Consider the following 21,464-nt stretch of genomic DNA (forward strand, 5'->3'; position numbering starts at 1 on the left):
GTACAGTCCAATCTCTAACATTAATTTGTCATACCATACAGTCCACCATCAAAATGATAAATGTAATTATTCCAGCTGCTATAAATGATCCGCCACCTGCAGCATCCTCACATGCTATATAGCCTACTAGTTGTCATTTAAATAACCTGAAAATATTGTGGATTATTAAGGCTAATTTTACTAACCACTCTTGCTAAATGGGGTAAGCACACTTATGTTCTCATTTCAGAGTTGTTCGAGTAAATGATTCGTTATAGACCGTGTGGACAGATCAGTTGTTGTCATGATTCATTAAAATGAATCTGTTCAAACGAGTCATTAGGTCGTGAATTGGACATTAGCGGACGTTGCAAATCGCGACTGTTATTAGGACATCGCAAAAGATTTGTCAACACAGAAAACACTTCACCACTGGATAGGATTTTCTTTTTGTTTACTGAAAGTGTGGTTTATGTCAGCTGCACGTGCAGGGCGCCTGTCAGAGAAGATGAGGTGACGTTCTTTTGAGCACTATTCACACCCAGCGGTTATTCAGGAAAAACATTCTCCAAATGCTCATTGTGAAACATGGATTCGGTCTTACGAACTTTTAGCATTGTGTCAGTTGATTTAGATTATTATGTGTGAGGTATAGAGAGTGCAAAGACGGTGCTTACTTTGAAGACAAAGAGAGCTCACGCGCACGAGGGAGGAACTCTGCTCTTTCTGTCCGTCAGCGCAGCAGTCGTCTCCCTCCATTTTACAGTCGAATGGTGGCTAGAACGGCTCCAGGTTCAAAGGTCAATACGGAATGGATTAATCTGCATTGTTTTTTTTAACGCGTTATTTTTTTCTCTGATTAATTAATCGAAATTAACGCATTATTTTGACAGCCCTAATTAAATTATTATTATTATTATTATTATTATTATTATTACCATTAATCGCAAATAGCCAAATAAACCAAACTGTCATGATTGTAATGGCCCTGAAGCACTCAGTCTGTCCCTGGAGAACTACAGACATTAGAGACCCTGAGCGCCTCTTGACTGCTGATCTCTGACTTCTGCTGTAGGTGACGAGAGGTCCGACGTGCTGAGAGCGCGTCTTCACCATGCCACACGTCATTTGATGTACTCCCTTGAAGCAGTGCTGCTCATGTTACCTTAACGAAGACTATATGCTTTACCTTTAGATCTTCTTACTGCTGTGTGTGGCATCAGAACGCCAAGCTGTACAGGATAGCAGATTTAAAGATGCCTTCATTTGATGATGACCACTTGCTTTGAACTCGTTGGTCATCAGAGTGCAGGGGTTGTGCGGAGGTGACTGGTGTGTATGTTTCAAGGCCACAAAGTCCCTGTGTGACCTTTGATCCCTCCCCCACCGCTGCCCACCATGCCGCCCAGCCCACAGCTGCCCCATGTGCTGAAGTGACCCTGAAAGTCTGACGCTCAGCTGTCCGCATCCTTCTCCTTATAACACACACTGAACGCTCCCCTCTTTTACACACCAACTGACACTCGTAAATCTCTCTGAGGGACGTTTAGCATTGCTTTGGTGCTTTTTTAGCATTGCTTACCCAACGCAGACGTCCGTTTGCATGCGGCAGCTCAAGTCAAAACTAGGTCAAGAGGTTGGAGGTTTTAATGATTTGGAAATTCGGTGGGCCGTAAGCCAATAACCCTATGAAAGTTGTCGGTATAATCGGCTCTCTGAGAGTGGCCAATCCCCGCTTATCTGATTTAACAGCATTTTATGCTGTTAGTACTGTTCTGGGATCAGTGAGCGAAAGGGCATCGGCGTGTTTGTGCGCGTTAAGTAAGACGAGGTCTGGCCAGATGCGCATCGCTTCCAGAATCAGCAGTGTTACCCTGCAGCTGCACAAAACAGATGTGCTCTTTAATGAGTGAAAGAAGAGAAGAGGAAATGGGTTAATAGACAGATATAAAATGTCACAGTGAAATCCAATGTTCCTACATGCCACGCAGTCACACGGTTACACATAAAAAGCATAAACGAATCATCATTCTACATTATTAAGGTGTAGTTTAATGACGCTGTCTGAAATATGAAGTGTGAAACACATTTGAGTCATCCGCCAAAAGCATTTATCGATGTATAATGTGCCTGTAGTTTCCTCTGAAGTAGCATTTGAAGCCAAAGGTTTGGAGTTGTCCTGCTGTCAGGCCTCTATAGTAGCTTTATGAAGCTGTGCAGCCCACCGAACTACTCTTGAGATTTACAATGCCTTGGGGAGTCTGAGACGGCCCATGTGCTGAAGATGTTCAGCTTTGGTGAACTAAGGGAGGAACCTAAAAATAAAACTGTCTCTTTAAGATTGATGGGTATTTTGGTTTTCTCATGAACAATGAGCTACTTTGGGGCGATGGGTCAGTGACATGACACTTTTCATTTATCTTTTAATATCTATTTACTTAGTTTTTGGATATATACACTGCCATTCAGAAGTTTTTATTTTTTTTATTTATTTATTTATTTTTTTAAATTCATCAAAAAAGCATTAAATAGATTGAAAGCGATAGTAAAGTCTTTTACGTTTTTACAAAGGATTTCTATAGAAATTTTCCTTGAGCAGCAAATCAGCATGTTAGAATGATTTCTGAAGGATCATGTGACACTGAAGACTAGAGTAACGATGCAGAAAATTCTTTGTCATAATAGGAATTAATTACATTTTAAAATACATTCAAATAGGAAACGGTTATTTTAAATTGTTACAATATTTCATAATATTTCATAAATATTTCATTTTTTAATCAAATAAATCCAGCCTTGGTGAGAGACTTCTTTCAAAAGCATTAAAAATATCTTACTATCTACACTCTAAAAAATGTTTGGTTAAAAACAACCCAAGCTGGGTTGAAAATGGACAAACCCAGCAATTGGGTTGTTTTAACCCAGTGGTTGGGTTAAATGTTTGCCCAACCTGCTGGGTAGTTTTATTTAACCCAACTACTGATTAAAAATAACTATATGGCTGGCTTAAAATGAACCCAAAATAGGTTGGAAATTAAAAATCAAACACATAATTACTAGAGGCAACAATAATAATCAAAAGGTGCACATTTATTAATAAGCAATTTAATAAATGTTTATTGTTTATTATTCATTATCTTATTAATAAATGCTCATTTATTAACCATATTAATAAATGTTAATTTCCAACATATTTTGGGTTCATTTTAAGCAAGCAATACAGTAATTTTTATACAACAGTTGAGTTAAATAAAACTACCCAGCACGTTGGGCAAACATTTAACCCAACCGCTGGGTTAAAACAACCCAATTGCTGGGTTTGTCCATTTTCAACCCAACTTGGGTTGTTTTTAACCCAGCATTTTTTAGAGTGCAGTGTGTTTACTTAGAAAATTAAATATTGACATTATATATGACATTTTTATAGTCTTTTAAATTTGAACTTTTCTTTAAAATTATATAAAAGTTCTTCATAACATTTTTAAGAACTTTGCACATGTCTTACAATGCATTTTCTGTTCAACTATCATGTATATGTCATTTGACATGTCATTTAAAGGTTTCCTGATGTGGGAAACCATATGTTTTTGTTTCTTGTTTAAGAAGTAAAACCGACATGCCATCTATGCCACAATGGCTTGCTCTCGGGTCGGCCCCAATACCCTGAATCGGTGTCAATAGCTCTTGCGGTCATCGTTTCCTCATGCCCATCAGGCGGTCCGAGTGGGATGCACTTTAGTGGCTCTGCAGCAGGATATTAGCAATGATGTTTTCACATTGCGGGCCGCTGATGAGAATTTTTTGTGGTGCAGCAATGCTTAAGTGCATAATCTCTGCCTCTCTCATTCTTTTCCTTTCTCTGTTCTTCTGCCCAGAGTGAATGAGTGGGTGTTCAATGAAAGGTCAGAATGAGGTGACGAAAGAAGGGAAGGGAATGAATGATCGCCCCCTCATAATTCCAAACCTGTCTGCAGCGTCTACATGAAATGCATGTATCGTGCTTAGCATCTTCTGCGAAGCTTCCAGATGCCTTCGGGTTTTTTTGAAGGGGATGAACGTGTAGCTTAAGCTCTTTTTTCTGTGGGTCTTTGCCACCCACCTCAGCACACAGAGTTACGTTTCCTCTTCTGCAGGGTGTGATGTGAATTACTGTTGGCAGGAACCAGGAGCTATGAAAAACGTGCTCTAAGTGAACCTCTCCTTGCCGTGAGTGGGACCATTGTGATGCAGACTGCTGTGCCCTGTACCTCAGCCTGGTCCGGTTGGTGCTGGGCCAGTTTATGCTGCTAGAAATTGTTCAGGTTTCAAGTTTATGAGTGGAGAAAGGAAGGGCCAGTGCTGACACTGCATCATGCCACCTCACAGTCCATTCGATGACTTTCAGAACTTGAATGCGCACCAAGGAATCACACCCAAGATGAGGAATGGTTTATATTTTACAATTTTACAGGCAATCTGCCCTGATTTACAAAAGTGAACAGCTATTGATGACATATTGATGACTGTGCTTGCATTTTTGTATTTTTTGCAGTTCATCCATGGCAGATTGACAAAAGTGCTCAATTGAAAATGGTTTGATTTGCGATCCAATATAATGATATAGAGGTGAGCAGATAGATAGATAGAGATGGATGGATGGATGGATGGATAGATAGATATTTTCATGTAAAAAAAACCTCATTAGTTCTTGCGGAAGCTCAACGTGCTGCGTAACACGCGAGAATGAACCTCATTGGTTCTCACACGTCAAGCAAACACGCTTGAGCTTCAGTTTACCACAACTGATGTGTGAGTTAATGAATGTTTATATGTGAATAAAAGCCTAAATTAAATCTGTTCATCATATGAAGTGATTGTGTCTCTTCAGAAAATTTGGACTAAATCACTCAATTTATATGGATTAGTTTTACAATTACTTTATGAACTTTTTGTAGCGTCAAAATGGTAGTTGTCTGGACTGTCAATGGAGGGACAGATACTATCTCTCAGATTTCATTGAAATATGATAATTTGTGTTTTCAAATATGAATAAAGTCTTCTGGGTTTGGAACAACATGAAGGTGAGTAAATAATGACAGAATTTTAATTTTTGGGTGAACTATCACTTTAAGTTCAATGTTAGAGCATCTAGTGCTAGATTTACTAAACCGGGCAAATTAGCATTAGAGCGCAATTCCAAAAGAGAGGCGTTGGGAGTGAAAATTTCTGCTTGTGCAAATTAAAAAAACAGACGCAGCCGGATTATTTCCATAATGACCAACGCTGTTTACCAAGAGCAGCGCAAATTAGCGTCTGGTTTAAGACATGCTTTTTTTGGGCGGTAAATAATGGCGCAAATACCAGTAAATTTTAGTTCAAACCTTAGTAAATCACCTTGTATGATTCATTTAAAGGTGCCGTAGAACGTCTTTTTAAAAGATGTAATATAAGTCTAAGGTGTCCCCTGAATGTGTCTGTGAACTCAAAATACCCCATAGATTTTTTTTTTTATTAATTTTTTTAACTGCCTATTTTGGGGCATCATTAAATATGAGCCGATTTAGGCTGCGGCCCCTTTAAATGCTCACGCTCCACGCCCACGGAGCTCGCGCTTGCCTTTAACAGCATAAACAGAGTTCACACAGCTAATATAACCCTCAAAATGGATCTTTACAAAGTGTTCGTCTTGCAACATGTCTAATCGCGTAAGTACAGTGTTTATTTGGATGTTTACATTTGATTCTGAATGAGTTTGATAGTGCTCCGTGGCTAAAGCTAACATTACACACTGTTGGAGAGATTTATAAAGAATGAAGTCGTTTATGCATTATACAGCCTGCAAGTGATTCATAATGAAAATAACGACGGCTCTTGTCTCTGTGAATACAGTAAGAAACGATGGTAACTTTAACCACACTTAACAGTACATTAGCAACATGCTAACGAAAAATTTAGAAAGACAATTCGCAAATATCACTAAAAATATCATGTTATCATGTCAGTTATTATTGCTCCATCTGCCATTTTTCACTGTTGTCCTTGCTTGCTTACCTAGTCTGATGATTCAGCTGTGCACATCCAGACGTCCTGCCCTTGTCTAATGCTTTGAACATGAGATGGCATATGCAAATATTGGGGGGCGTACATATTAATGATCCCGACTGTTACGTAACAGTCGGTGTTATGTTGAGATTCGCCTGTTCTTCGGAGGTCTTTTAAACAAATGAGATTTATATAAGAAGGAGGAAACAATGGAATTTGAGACTCACTGTATGTCATTTCCATGTACTGAACTCTTGTTATTCAACTATGCCAAGATAAATTCAATTTTTAATTCTAGGGCACCTTTAAATACTCTCCTCCCATAAATTTAGCATCTGAAAGGGAAACCCCTACAAATGCATATGTAGTAAGGTCAGCCGCAAAAATAACTGTGTACACGCCTATTCAGCGCTGAATTTTTACTGTCTTTTGTAAATCCTGACAGTAGTTTTTTAATGCCAAAAGAGGGTTTGTGCTGGTGCAAGCTATTAGTAAATCTGGCCTTTAGTCTTTTGTGGGCCAGGGGACAGAAAGCACCCCACACCACCGTGACTTCTAACCCTGTTCCTCAGAGGCCCAGTAGCAAACGGGATTTGTCGTAGACAATGCTGCGTATCGCTTAAAGCCTTGCTTTTTACGCTTGCTTTTAGCCAGCATTCTTTACCAAGTAAAATCTTGCATTAAAGACCCCTGCCATTGAGAGCGCAAGTCAGGATTAATCCTGCTCTCAGAAAATGGCTTTTGTATGGCTGGGGCTAAAGCTGGAAGAACACCCCGCTCTTTTTTTTTTTTTTTTTTTTTTCTTTTCTCTGTCTCCATCTGTGTCATTCCGTCTCACATTTTCCTCTACGTCTGAATGAGCGTGTCTATTTTTTTGTTCCCCTCTTCTAAACTCCCCCGTGACACTCCGGCACCTGTTTTCCTCACTAAAGCATTAATTTATCACTGAATTATTACCCGAGATCCCACAATATGCCTGCCACTCTATGACATGTCCTGACTGGGCAGTTTCCATGGCAACCGAACCCCTCTATCCAAAAGCAATTTAGCCCTGCGTATTGGCGTGTACAATGCCTCTACCCGCTAACGGATGGGCCAATGAATATTTTAGCCTGTAAATATGATGCAGCAATATCACGCTGCGTTTTAAAAGCGGGGGTGGGATAAATGACCGTGTGTGAGGAATCTGTTTCCTAGAATTGTGATTTGTCCCTCACGATGAAGGTCATAAAGGCGTCGCAGCTTTTGTGATGAAGTGAATGCTGGCGAGAGAGGCCTGCTATGCTCATCAGAGAGGAAGTAAGGGCGAGACGTGAAATGCACACACCGTTCCAAAGCGTCTCTCTCTCTCTCTCTTTGCTCGAAGTACGAAACGGATCCTGTCCAGACTCGTATTTTACTCATCTTCTGCCATTAGACTGACAATGCTTTGCTAAATGAAATGCAATATGTTATTTCACATAGGTTTGAGGCCATATCAGAAATATCAGATAGGAAGAGGTTACATTTATAGTAGAATTTCTGGCATTTATGGTGCCCCACAAAATTCAGAACTGATTTAATGTAATATACTCACCTACTTGAACTACTAATCTGCTTTGCACTGATAACCGTAATAATGCATGTGGTCATTTTTATTTTATTTTATTTTATTTGTTTATTTTAAAGCAGTTCAGAGATTCAGTTGCCCACAGGCATGCTCTATACCAAAAATAAATAAATAAATAAATAAATTGATACATGATTCCTTTGTTAGGTAAGATGGTGAGATCCTCAGGTCCAGAGAACAATAAAAGAGTATATCTAATCTAATCTAACTTCTAATCTCTAATCTAATCTCTCCAATTTAGTTACTAGGTGATAATAATATTTGCAATAGAAGTAGTAGGACCTTTTAGAATCTTTGAGCCCAAGTCGCATGTTTCCACTTAAAAAGGTAAAATCAAAGCAGAGACAGTTGCTCTGCTTCTATATGGTACACTTTATCAGCTTTTGCAGTCCTCTAATATAGTGGCCTTTTTGAGGTCACAGTGGCAATAAATCATAGTTGACACCAAATGGCGCAGTTATTGATGCCCCTTTTTCGCTGGTTAGCGACTGCTGTGCCTCCAGGGACTCAAGTTAAGTGATCTCTTCATTTTGATGCAGATTATTATTAAGAGGATTAAAGGATGAGAGTCCGCATGTCCGAAGGCATCCTGCCAGAATCTTGACAACTCTTTGGCCTCGATGTATGAATTCCATGAAACCAATATGGTGTCGGCTCAGTCACGGTATCCGCACTGTTCTGTAGAAGCACTCGGGGGATGAATTGCGACACTAGCTTTATTGTCTGACGCTGCAGAGCTCCAGTGCTTCCTTTTTAAGTGTTTGCCAAAAACGCCTATGCTAATGTTTTCATTTTCCTTTGAAGAGCAAGAGCGTTGTCTTTTTCTCTTGACGACAAGCGAGAGCACTGTACATGTGTTCCTTTTCTTTCCTGCATTGTATAGCGGGTGTTTTCTGAAACTTGTCCGTGGTGCTGCCACTTGGCACATGCCCCTCGTTCTCCCCCTCTGATGAAAGCAGATCCGCTCGGAGTCAGAGATCTAACGGCGGGAGGTGAATGGGACGATGACTGCGGGAATATCTTCTGCTTGAGTGGGCTCAGCAGGACTGTGCAGGCTGGTGTAGGAGTCACGTGCTATTAAAACCCAGTGACCGGCAGGCGTTTCTTAGTGGAAGACTACAGGAGGCCGAGGGCGGAGAGGGATTTTGGTAGCTACAGGAAGTGAAAAACACTTGACAAAGGATTGACACTCCACAGAGAAAAGCTGCACCTCTCCACAGCTTTTACCATCCTGAGAGTCTGCCTCGCAATCACTTTGTAACAAGAATCACTGTGCCAGTTGATGGAGCAAAGGTGCATTTTCATGACATCTTGTGAATGCTTATAAAATACTTGTGCTTTTCACACGTCTTTTGTATAGCCTTGGCCAAAAGTATTGGTAGTGACATAAATAAGTTTGCTGCTTCAGTATTTGTGGATTATTTTTTCATGTTCCTGTGGAATACTGGAAAACAGTGATAAGCATTTCATAAGTTTTAAAGACTTTTGTTGGCAAAAACATTCAATATATGCAAAGAGTCAATAGCCGCTTTTCCACTGTCAGGCCAGTGCTAAAAAAATGCCGGGCGGGGCAAATAGCCTCGGCCCTCAACCACCGAGGCCAAAATCAAGATGCAAGTATAAAATCAGAAAACTAGCTAGATTGTGGAGTTGTCAAAAGTACAGACTTACCAAGTCAGTACTGAAATTTTAAAAATGTGACGCTTTGAGTGCTGTTGAGCAGATTCATAAACACCTCTGATTGGCCATTGTGTTCATGTATTCACATTGTGTTATATACCAGTTATCACTGTAAAGCTGCTTTGACACCATCTGCATTGTAAAAAGCGCTATATAAGTAAAGGTGACTTGACTTAACTTCACGCGCTCACATGTCTTCATGCGCGATATGTCTGTGATTGGCTACAATGATCAACGCACATGGAAGTGTTTGAATTTGAAAGCGTTTTGAAAGCGGGAGCATTAGACAGATGCCTAGACGATAGACGCCTACTTTCAAACACTCCTGTGTGTATCTGTGTAAGCGCTCGGTGAAGAGCGTCATTGATGACTATTTACAAAGTTTTTGAAGCGTTGATCATTGTAGCCAATCACAGACATATCCAATGTATGTGTCAACACAATGGCCAATCAGAGGTGTTTACGAATCCGCTTAACAGCGCTCAAAGCGTCACATTTTTAAAATTTCATTACCGACTAGTTACCGAAGTCGGTACTTTTGACAACTCTACTAGATTGTAAAATGATCTTTGCTTAAAGACTAAAAGGTGCCATCGAACATTTTTTTACAAGATGTAATATAAGTCTAAGGTGTCCCCTGAATGTGTCTGTGAAGTTTCAGCTTAATTAATTTTTTTAACTGCCTATTTTGAGGCATAATTAGAAATGCGCCGATTCAGGCTGCGGCCCCTTTAATTGCTCGAGCTCTTGACTCTATCATTGCATAAACAAAGTTCACACAGCCAATATAACCCTCAAAATGGATCTTTACAAAGTGTTCGTCATTCATGCTGCATGCATACATCGGATTATGTGAATATTGTATTTATTTGGATGTTTACATTTGATTCTGAATGAGTTTGAGGCTGTGCTCCGTGGCTAACGGCTAATGCTACACTGTTGGAGAGATTTATAAAGAATGAAGTTGTGTTTATGAATTATACAGACTGCAAGTGTTTAATAATGAAAATAACGACGGATCTTGTCTCCGTGAATACAGTAAGAAACGATGGTAACTTTAACCACATTTAACAGTACATTAGCAACATGCTAACAAAACATTTAGAAAGACAGTTTACAAATATCACTAAAAATATCATGTAATCATGGATCATGTCAGTTATTATCGCTCCATCTGCCATTTTTCGCTATTGTTCTTGCTTGCTTACCTAATCTGATGATTCAGCTGTGCTCAGATCCAGACGTTTTGCCCTTGTCTAATGCCTTGAACATGGGCTGGCATATGCAAATATTGGGGTCATACATATTAATGATCCCGACTGTTACGTAACAGTCGGTGTTATGTTGAGATTTGCCTGTTCTTCTGAGGTCTTCTAAACAAATGAGATTTACATAAGAAGGAGGAAACAATGGAGTTTGAGACTCACTGTATGTCATTTCCATGTACTGAACTCTTGTTATTTAACTATGCCAAGGTAAATTCAATTTTTAATTCTAGGGCACCTTTAAGGCCTAGGTATACTTCATTTTGCTTGTTCCACTCTGTCTCGCGCATAGTTGAGCATGCGATCCTTTCAAAGTATACTCCTTTGGCCGTGAGTGCAGAAAGATGAGTTCGGCTCGTGTGCACTATCTAGTGGATTTTGTTTTCAAGCACTCAAGTCACTCGCACATGCGCTGTTGTACGCGGACCGTCTGCGCGGTCTCAAAAATTTTGCTGCACGCGGACAGGGTGTGCGGACGTTTGATGACGAAAATTACATAATGCGGACGGTGTGCAGATGGCCGAAGTATACTTTGGGCTTTAAGACTTCAGCATCTATATTTGACCAATGATTTACGATAAAAAAAAGTGTTAAAGTGACAGTTATTTATTAATTTGTGTCGGGACAACCATATTATCGAACCATATTTATCATTATTTCACAAAAAGAGAACACATACTTATTCAGTCGTCATTTATTTGTGACCACAGGAATGCACAAAACATCTTCATTAAGACTTTTAAGTCCAAAGGATTACACATTTAGAAAAATATTGATAAAATATAACATTGTCAACTTTCTTTAGAAAGAATGAGCATTTCTATTAATTTTCCACAAAATTATGTGATCTGTGGAGGTTTGAGCGATCTCTCCCATCTCACTATACTGTTATCCCTTCAGCCAGAGCAACAGAGGGAGCTCATGAGCAGAAAACAGGAGTTATGAGTCATATGAGTTAACCAAAGTATGTGTAATTTTTGACATTATCAACAAAGGCACAGGGAAGACACAAATGAAACATTAAACCAAATAAATACACAATAATAATCACATATAATTTATCTTCTTGAAGTTCCTCAAGCAATATGTATATGTATTTTTTTCATAATCATGTATTTTTACTATGGCAATGGTTAGCATAAGATAAGTAGCCTTTAGCATCGCATGCAATTTCTGCCTCATACGGTGATCAGTATCTTCATCTGATCGCAATCGATGCGATGAAGATTCTGATATAAATATATATATTTCATTCTAATATAAAAAAATTTTTGTACACTTTTATATCTGGGTCATATTTCACCAACAAATAAAATATGCTTTAAAAAAGGACAATTAAAATTGTATGCCTCATTACATTATTCTCATGACAGTTCAGCACCCCAATTTAATGCAGTAAATGTTATTTTTATTACTGTAATACAGTGATAAAAACAGTGTACAGACAGGAAGATTTTATTTAAAATAAGCACAAGTTAAATTCAGTACTTTACAAATGTACTTTTTATGTAAAATTATATATATATATATATATCATTAAAAAAAATTTTTTTCATTAGCATAATGATCATTTTTTTAATGAATAGGCTAATGGGGATGAGCTTTGTTGTCATAATTATTTCACCATGCAATATAATAAGCTAAATCTTCTTTAATATACCATTTTTTTTTCTGTCTTTCCAACCATTTTCACTCACTTTCTCCATGAAGAGAGACTTCTTTCATTACTACTCAAGCATGTTTGATCCATTTGTGGTTGAACAAATGGCCTGAGCTCGGCCCGTGTGTTTGAGTGAATGTAATGTATAGTTAATGTCCACTGTGGTTGTTAAATGGTCACAGCAGGGAATATTGGCACATTGAGGCCTTGCTCTGAGTAAATCAGAGAAACAACATGAGCGGCTATAGACTAAGGTTATTAATGGCGGCTGTCACTGATGTTTGTTGATTTTGCCAATGGCACGTCTCTGAGGCCATTATTGTTACTGGTGTGAAATGAAATCTCCTGTATTTCATCATGCGTGTTCAGCAGAGTTTTCAGAATCAGAGCTTGGAGCTTTCTAAATGAGTGTGCAGCCCTCCAGAGAGTCTGTGTAAATGTTGCCATTACATAGAAATGAAAAAATTAATAATAAGGGCCTTTAAAAGAAAGCCCACACTTTGAAAATATGCAGACTAGCTCAGGGTTTTAAATGAGGGAATTGTGTTCCTCTACAGCCTGTCATCACAATGTCATAAGAACAGTCACATAGTTTTTTCTGCATCACAATGGAAGGTTGAATTGCACCGTTGCAAAATAAAAGGAAATTGAAAGCAATTTGTCATAAATCATAATTATTTCGAGAAGCCTTCACTGGTGTGGGTAATGGAGACTGATGAATGCAGGTGATGCAGACGCCATGATTACCGACCATCATCCCCTGCAGGATTATGCTAATCGGGTGAATTGTGATACTCTCTAGCATGATGATCTCAATTGTGGTGTGATTTGCCAGTCTACGCAGCTCTGAAACACTGAAACGGAACCAAATGCTGTCTATAGACGTGGAAATGCTTTAAGTCGTCATTTGTATGCGAGAGCTGAATGCTATTGGTTTCTTTGCTCTTTTTCAGTCTTTTTTTTTGTGCTATCATGCTGCTGTGTGTAGGTGGTTCTGTGATATTTTCTGCATATGAATGTGAGAAGTGAGCTGCAGTAGGGCAATATGGAAATGTTACTGTAGCCTATAGATTTTTACATTGCTTCAATGTAATACCTACAGTAATACAGTAACAAGCATATTTAGTGTACGTATCTGTTACAAATAACTGTTCCTGGTCTGGTATTATTAAAGGGGTCATGAACTGCGTTGGTTTATTGTTTTATAATGTTTCCTGGGGTGCACTTATCATGTTAGTAGTATGCTTTTTACATCCAAAAATTGTCATAATTCATGAATAAAAGGCATTTTTCCTACCCTGATTTTAGGCTCTGATTTGAACACTCTGTTTTAAGGGGCGTGTCTCCTGTGAGACTTCAGTGTAAACACCCACTGCTGTGATTGGTTGACATATTTCCATTTGAAATAGCCAAGTATTACTCTCTCTTTTAGTGCATTTTTACTATTACAGCTCTAAGGTTAACTAATCGTGAAAAGTGTTGCATTATTTCTAGATTGTGGCATGAAAGGTTGCAGTGATGAACATTGTAGCCGATCACAGACAATGTTGAGCGCATGAAAGCGGTGATCTCGTCATTGCAGCTCAATTTCTGTACACTAACAAATGCTTTCATCTTCGCTAACAGTGCAAACGCGATATAGCTAAAAGATTTGTTGAATAAAACGGGAGTTTTGCGCGTCAGTCACTGATAAACTCGTGCTGTTTGATTGACAGCTTTAGCGCGCGCTGCTCCAATGACTGCAAAGGGAGCCTTCTTTGTTCGCTTTCTTTATATAATTTAATCACCGTTAAATAACAGATTATTTTCATCCTACTAAGAGAAACAACACAAGTTGACGTTTAGTCATGGGTTTGATTTACTGACACACAGATAAAGATCATCTGACTGTACATGAATCATTAATATTAGATCAGACATTAGAATTAACACAGTTACTTACATGTTGTTGCATTACTGTTGAGTCCAGGTCCTGCACAATATTTTGTAATCCTCAATGGCATGTTAATTGCTTTACCACCACATATGTTACTTATGCGCGAATCGGTGGGCGGAGCTAAACAGGCAGATGATGAAGTAGGCGTTGATCTTCTTCTGCAGAGGAGGTGCTTGCTGCCCTTTGACGTCATAGATCCTCACTTTGTAAATCCTGTCGTTTTCTGGGTCTGGTGTCAATTAAAGCTTTTATTGGACTAACAAGGAAGTTTTCAGCTCTAAAACTTACAGGATATTCTTATAGTATGATGACCTCTTATGTGTCAAAAGCTCAAGGAAAATTTGATTTCTCAGTTCATCACCCCTTTAAAGGGTAAAATGAAAATTCAGTCATCATTTACTCTCCCTCATGTCGTTCCAAAGCCGTAAGACTTTCGTTCGAACATAAACAGAAACTCAATCGAATCTGTGTGATGTGCAAGAACAAATCTCATTGGTTCTTGTGGAAGCTCAAACATGCTGCGTAACACAAGAATGAACCTCATTGATTCTCACACATCAAGCAAACATGCTTGAGCTTCCGTTTACCACAACTGATGTGATGAATGTTTATATGTGAATAAAAGCCTAAAATCAATCTGTTCATCACATAAAGCGTAGCTGTCAATGAAAGAACAGAAATCTGTCAGATTTCATCAAAACGATCTTCATTTGTGTTAGGAAGATGAACGAAAGTCTTACGGGTTTGGAACGGCATGAGGGTGAGTAATTAATGACAGAATTTTCATTTTTGGTTGAACTATCCCTTTAATAATTGTCATCTTTTCTGACAAAAAATCTTCGCTAAACAGCAGGCGTCATGATTTATTCAGCTTTAATTTAAATAAACTCTTACTCACGGATCTTTTTCAGTTAATTTTGATTCGGACATGGGCATCAGCCAAAAGTGATGTAGGACTAAATGAATTTTCCATCAGTTTGATCCGCGCATCATTTTATCTCATACTTGGTTATACAGTACAGTCCAAAAGTTTGGAACCACTAAGATTTTTAATGTTTTTAAAAGAAGTTTCGTCTGCTCACCAAGGCTACATTTATTTAATTAAAAATACAGTAAAAAACAGTAATATTGTGAAATATTATTACAATTTAAAATAACTGTGTACTATTTAAATATATTTGACAAAGTAATTTATTCCTGTGATGCAAAGCTGAATTTTCAGCATCGTTACTCCAGTCTTCAGTGTCACATGATCCTTCAGAAATCATTCTAATATGCTGATTTGCTGCTCAATAAACATTTATGATTATTTTCAATGTTGAAAACAGTTGTGTACTTTTTTTTTCAGGATTCCTTGATGAATAGAAAGTTCAAAAGAACAGCATTTATCTGAAATACAAAGCTTCTGTAGCATTATACACTACCGTTCAAAAGTTTGGGGTCAGTAAGAATTTTTATTTTTATTTTTTTGAAAAGAAATTAAAGAAATGAATACTTTTATTCAGCAAGGATGCATTAAATCAATCAAAAGTGGCAGTAAAGACATTTATAATGTTACAAAAGATTAGATTTCAGATAAACACTGTTCTTTTGAACTTTCTATTCATCAAATAATCCTGAAAAAAAATATTGTACACAAATATTTTGTACAATTGTACACATTAAATGTTTCTTGAGCAGCAGATCAGCATATTAGAATGATTTCTGAAGGATCATGTGACACTGAAGACTGGAGTAATGATGCTGAAAATTCAGCTTTGCATCACAGGAATAAATTACTTTGTGAAATATATTCAAATAGAAAACAGTTATTTTAAATTGTAATAATATTTCACAATATTACTGTTTTTTACTGTATTTTTAATTACTGTATATATTTCCCCCCCCCCCCCCCAATACTAAAAGAACATGCTTATCTGCTTGTTTCTTAAAGAAACTCTTTGACCTCTAAAACATGTCAGCATTCATCACTGTCCATGTCCTTCCTTAATTGGCCGTTTTCATCAGGTTCAGGCCGTGAGTGTTTTTAGCCTCACTGAACTGATGGGCAGCCGTTGACGTGTCTAATCATGGAGCCGTCTTTCATTTCATATTACCTGTCTCCTTCATCCTGTCACTCATACAGCTGTCTCACAGCCTGCGGGCGAGCTTTGTTCTCTCACGGCTTCTCTCTCTCGACTCACTGTAGATCTGAGTCCAAACACACAGCTGTGTCAGATTCACAGGTGTGTGTAAGGTAAGCAGCAGTGTTGATACTTGAGACCGTCACAGTTTGTGCCCTTTAACCTCACTTATTTGCAGCTTAGGCCGCTTGCGCTTCAGGCCGGAGTGAGAAGTTTGGGTGCAGACAGGCCAATGATTGAGTGAGCAACTTGACTGTTGACAATGGCAGCGCTGCAGGTTTTTGTTGGAGCTGTTCTCTGGATACAATCCTTCAGGCTTAGGGACACAGAGTAACACTCTTTTACTGCCTCTTCACATCTAAACTCTCCTCCGGTGAAAACATTTCATCGGCTATGCATCAAAGAGTTTGATCACACAGAGAATTTGAACCTCCACTCTTTTATTCAGCCACATTTAACATCTGACTTCATACTTTTAAATTTTTAACTGAAACTACAATATAACTTGAAGTGTCTGTCTGAAGCAATGCCCTGTATTATTTACAATATTAGCAGAATATGTTAGCGAATGGACATTAAAATGAAATATACCCAAATTAAGCTGGATAAATGATATAGAATCAAACTGACATGTAACCTGTGAATCAAAATTGCATCAAATCAAATCTGTATCTATATTGATTTTTAGCCGTAACTAAAAGCCCTAGTGCTGCAACTTTTATCAATTCAATGTGATTATTATTTAAAGGGATCCTATTATGCCCCTTTTACAAGATGTAATATAAGTCTCTGGTGAAATTTCAGCTCAAAATACACCACAGATCATTTATTACAGCTTGTCAAATTTGCTCCTGTTTGGGTGCGAGCAAAAACACTTAGTTTTTTGTGTGTGTACCATTAAATGCAAATGAGCTGCTGCTCTCGACCCTCTTTCCAGAAGAGGGCAGAGCTTTAACAGCTCACGCTTTGGTTGCTCAACAAAAACAAAGCTGGAGGATCTCACGCAGCCAAAATGAGGATTGTCAGTAACAGTGTTCAGCTTTACATTGTTCAAACCGGAGTCGGACACTGATGGAGAGACTCAGGAAGAAGTTACAACTCATTGTCTAGCATGTGCTGTCTTGTTAATATTTTGTGCAAATCCAGCGTAGAATTGACCCTTGTTTATGAAGCAGTCCAGCGTAAAATGACTACTACAACAACTCTTCCTCTGAAGCAGACCAGCATGGCCTCACCCCCTTTGTTGTGTGTTCCCGGAGGCAGGGTTTATGTAAATTTTAGGGTTTGTGATGTCACAACCCGGGAAGAAGCTTTTTGTAGTCCCTACCAGCCGTTTGTTGTAGTCCTTAAAGGTCCCGTTTTTCGTGGTTTTTTTGAAGCTTTGATTGTGTTTATAGTGTGCAATATAACATGTGTTCATGTTTCGCGTGTAAAAAAACACAGTATTTTTCACATAATTTACTTATCTGTATACCGCTGTTTCCACTGTCATAAAAACGGGCTGATGACTTCCTTGTTCTATGAAGTCCCTCCTTCAGAAATACGTAACGAGTTCTGATTGTGCCAGCGGTTCCTGTTGTGATTCGACAGCAGTTTAGCGCTCCTTGCCCGGAAAGGTCACGCCTCTTACCATAACGTGGAGATGCACGCGCTCAGTGTTATTGTAAACATGTCTTTAATTTTACCCTATCAATTGAGCCGGAATCAGACCCGGTGATTGGACTGCGGGATGAAAATAACAGCGTTTCGACGACATGGTGACAAACACACTCTACAAACGCAACTCTTGTGTATTCCTGTGGGCGGAGGTTAGTCAAAAAACTGTTTTAGTGACGTCATTAAAGAAGGAAGTAGAGGGATGTAGTCCAAACTGTCCGTTCGATGTAGGCGACTTCTGTTAAATAAAATATCTCGCTTGGCATTGAACTTTGAGCTTTAAAATTTTACAGATTTTATTTATACTCTAACAACAACATTACACACTAACTAAAGTTTGAAACATGGGATCACGAAGAACGGGACCTTTAAAAAGTGATTTCTGTAAAAGAAAACATCTCCTTTTGCACTGAACATTAAGCGTCGTAACTTTGCAGATGTTGTTTATGCTCAAACAACAACATTACACACTAACTAAAGTTAAAAAAGTGAAACCATAATCAACCACCCCTTTAAAATGTCAATTACTGTACAGTTAGTCATGGCCACTTTGGAATTTAATAGAATTTAGAATTTGTAGGACTTTAGAATTTGTAGGACACTAATAGAATTTAGAATTTGTAGGACTTATTTGGGGGCTTTTCTCAGCAAAAATGATTTTAATTCAATAAATTTTTTTAGCATATCATGTAGTTAATTTAAAAATGTTATCAACTGACGGCTCTAGTCTGCATGTGTGTGTGTGTAGTGTTTTGATAAATCATTTATGTTCGTAGCTCCCGTTTCATGCGCTACATGTTTCGCATCAGTCCACTGCAGTTACTGTAGTTTCCTTTCATAGCCGTCTTTCATCCATTAGACCTTCGCACGTCCATGTCCTGAATAATTTACCAGGTTTCTTCTCACCGGCAAAAGGATGAAGACGGCGGCGGCGCCCACAGCCATGAAACTACACAGGCTAACGTCTCTGTCGAGCAAGGTTTAATCGCTGGGTTTTTAGTCTGTGTGCCACGGTTTGAGTGAGACTACAGAAAGATAAAGCGCTCCCCTCGAATTTCCTCAGATGCCAGTCTCTTTAAAGTTGAATCAGCCTGTAGATGTTTGATTCTGGCCCTCAGCTAATTCTTTGCCGGCTAGCCTCAGCTGCGGATAACACTTAATTCAACTCGCCACATTTCTGAGTCTCTTTATACTTCAGAGCGAGAGGAAGACGTTTTATAGCCTTTTTTTTAAACCTCACGTGGAAAGATGGGGAAGCAATGATTGTATCTCTAATGGTTAAAAAGGCAAAAAAGAGGAATGAGCCAAGATGAATCATGCTCTCGCTTTCTAACGTACACATTCCCACTCCTCATTCTTTCAGTCAAATTCCTTTTGAAAATCTTTTGATTCCCAGTCCCTCATCTCAGTCGATGCCTGTCTTTTCTTTTTATAGATGAAGCTATGGAACAAGTACAAGGTGACCAGTATTCCCTCTCTGGTGTTCATCGATGCTGCCACGGGGAAGGTGGTGTGTCGGAACGGCTTGCTCGTAGTGAGAGATGATCCAAAAGGTGAGTACCAGGGTTCAATTTTTCACCCGCTCGCTCTCTAAAGTGTTTAAAGGGAAAAAAAGAAACTTATTTTGTTATTATTAATGTAATGGAGTCCAGTAAAGAGGTAAACCTCACTCCCCTGGCCTCAAGAGTCACCCTAGTGACTAGATGCTAATGCTAGAGGCATGCGGTCTTTTAGCGTCCTTGTTAGGCCTCCCAAGTGTGTGACGCTGGTTCGAATCCCACTCAGAGTGGGACCAGTCACATTAAAGGTCCCGTTTTTCGTGGTTTTTTGAAGCTTTGATTGTGTTTATAGTGTGCAATATACCATGTGTTCATGTTTTGCGTGTAAAAAAACACAGTATTTTTCACATAATTTACTTATCTGTATACCGCTGTTTCCACTGTCATAAAACGGGCTGATGACTTCCTTGTTCTATGAAGTCCCTCCTTCAGAAATACGTAACGAGTTCTGATTGTGCCAGCGGTTCCTGTGTTGTGATTCGACAGCAGCTTAGCGAACCTTGCCCGGAAAGGTCACGCCTCTTACCATAACGTGGAGATGCACGCGCTCAGTGTTATTGTAAACATGTCTTTAATTTTACCCTATCAATTTGAGCCGGAATCAGACCCGGTGATTGGACTGTGGGATGAAAATAACAGCGTTTCGACGACATGGCGACAAACACACTCTACAAACGCAACTCTTGTGTATTCCTGTGGGCGGAGGTTAGTCAAAAAACCGTTTTAGTGACGCCATTAAAGAAGGAAGTAGAGGGATGTAGTCCAAACTGGCCGTTCGATGTAGGCGACTTCTGTTAAATAAAATATCTCGCTTGGCATTGAACTTTGAGCTTTAACATTTTACAGATTTTATTTATACTCTAACAACAACATTACACACTAACTAAAGTTTGAAACATGGGATCACGAAGAACGGGACCTTTAACTTATCCTCTTGTTGTTCCAAACACTCATACTGTTTTTTTCTGTTAAACACTAAAGGAGAACTATTTGAAGAATCTCCACAAAAACACTAAAAATGCAGCATAAAAGTTGTCCATACAACTTATGCCCCATATTCTAAAACACAAAGTGCACAGTTTTGACACAAAGTATACTTCATTTGATAGCATGTGTGTACACAGGCGCTCAACACATTCGCACTAGAACGTTTCATCCTTTTCCAGTGTCTGCTCTATTTCTCTCTAGAAGTTATGATCAATAAAAACAAGAGTTGTGAGTATCTCTTAAAGCCCACGCATAAGCACTTGTCGACACAGGCATCTGTTGTTGTTTTGTCTTTTCTATTTATATTTTTATTCCATTTATTATTTTTTGGGGAAGTCCTGGCCTAATGGTTAGAGAGTCAGACCGGTAACCCAAAGGTTGTGGGTTCAATTCTCAATACCGGCAGGAAATGACTACCCTTGAGCAAGGCGCCTAACCCCCAATCACTCCCCGGGCGCCACAGCAAAAATGGCTGCTCACTGTTTCGGGTGTGCGTCCACATTGTTGCTGTGTATGTGTGTTTACTACTCACTGAGTGCACTAACGTGGATGGGTTAAATGCAGAGGACATCACTTTCACTTTCACTTATTTTTTTGACATTTTTTATTCACTTATTCTTTGAGCTGAGTTAAGTTAAGCCCAAAATACACAAGTTTTGACTCAAACACTTGTATGTGCACAGCCAAACGTGTAGCCTTTAAAACACAGGCATCGACACATGCACACTAGAAAGATTAATTCTGTCCAGTGTCTGCGTTATGCTTCTCCACAAGTTATGCATAATAAAAATGTATTTGTACTCATTTAAACTCATTAAAGAGTTGCACAAATCTAAATCCCACTCATGTAAGCATTCGTCAATATGGGCATCTTTTGTTGTTGCTTCTCCAGTAGTTTGTTGTTGTTTTGTTGTTGTTGTTCTGTCTCTTCCATTTCTTTTTCGACTGAAACAACGGGCCGTTGTGTGCGTACTATGAGGATGATTAAA

The 21,464-nt window shown here is 38.8% G+C and overlaps 1 protein-coding gene across 1 annotated transcript in view; it reads left to right on the forward strand.

Moving 5' to 3' along the window:
• The window catches only part of nxn (nucleoredoxin), an 88,132-nt gene that overhangs the window by 45,706 nt on the left and 20,962 nt on the right, over nucleotides 1–21,464 (forward strand). Inside the window, exon 2 of the mRNA XM_048160264.1 lies at nucleotides 19,365–19,482. Coding sequence (XP_048016221.1) covers nucleotides 19,365–19,482 — 118 coding nt within the window. The remainder of the gene's footprint in view (nucleotides 1–19,364; nucleotides 19,483–21,464) is intronic.

Source organism: Megalobrama amblycephala, linkage group LG16 (genome assembly GCF_018812025.1).
Source record: "Megalobrama amblycephala isolate DHTTF-2021 linkage group LG16, ASM1881202v1, whole genome shotgun sequence".
NCBI classification, from domain to species: domain Eukaryota; kingdom Metazoa; phylum Chordata; class Actinopteri; order Cypriniformes; family Xenocyprididae; genus Megalobrama; species Megalobrama amblycephala.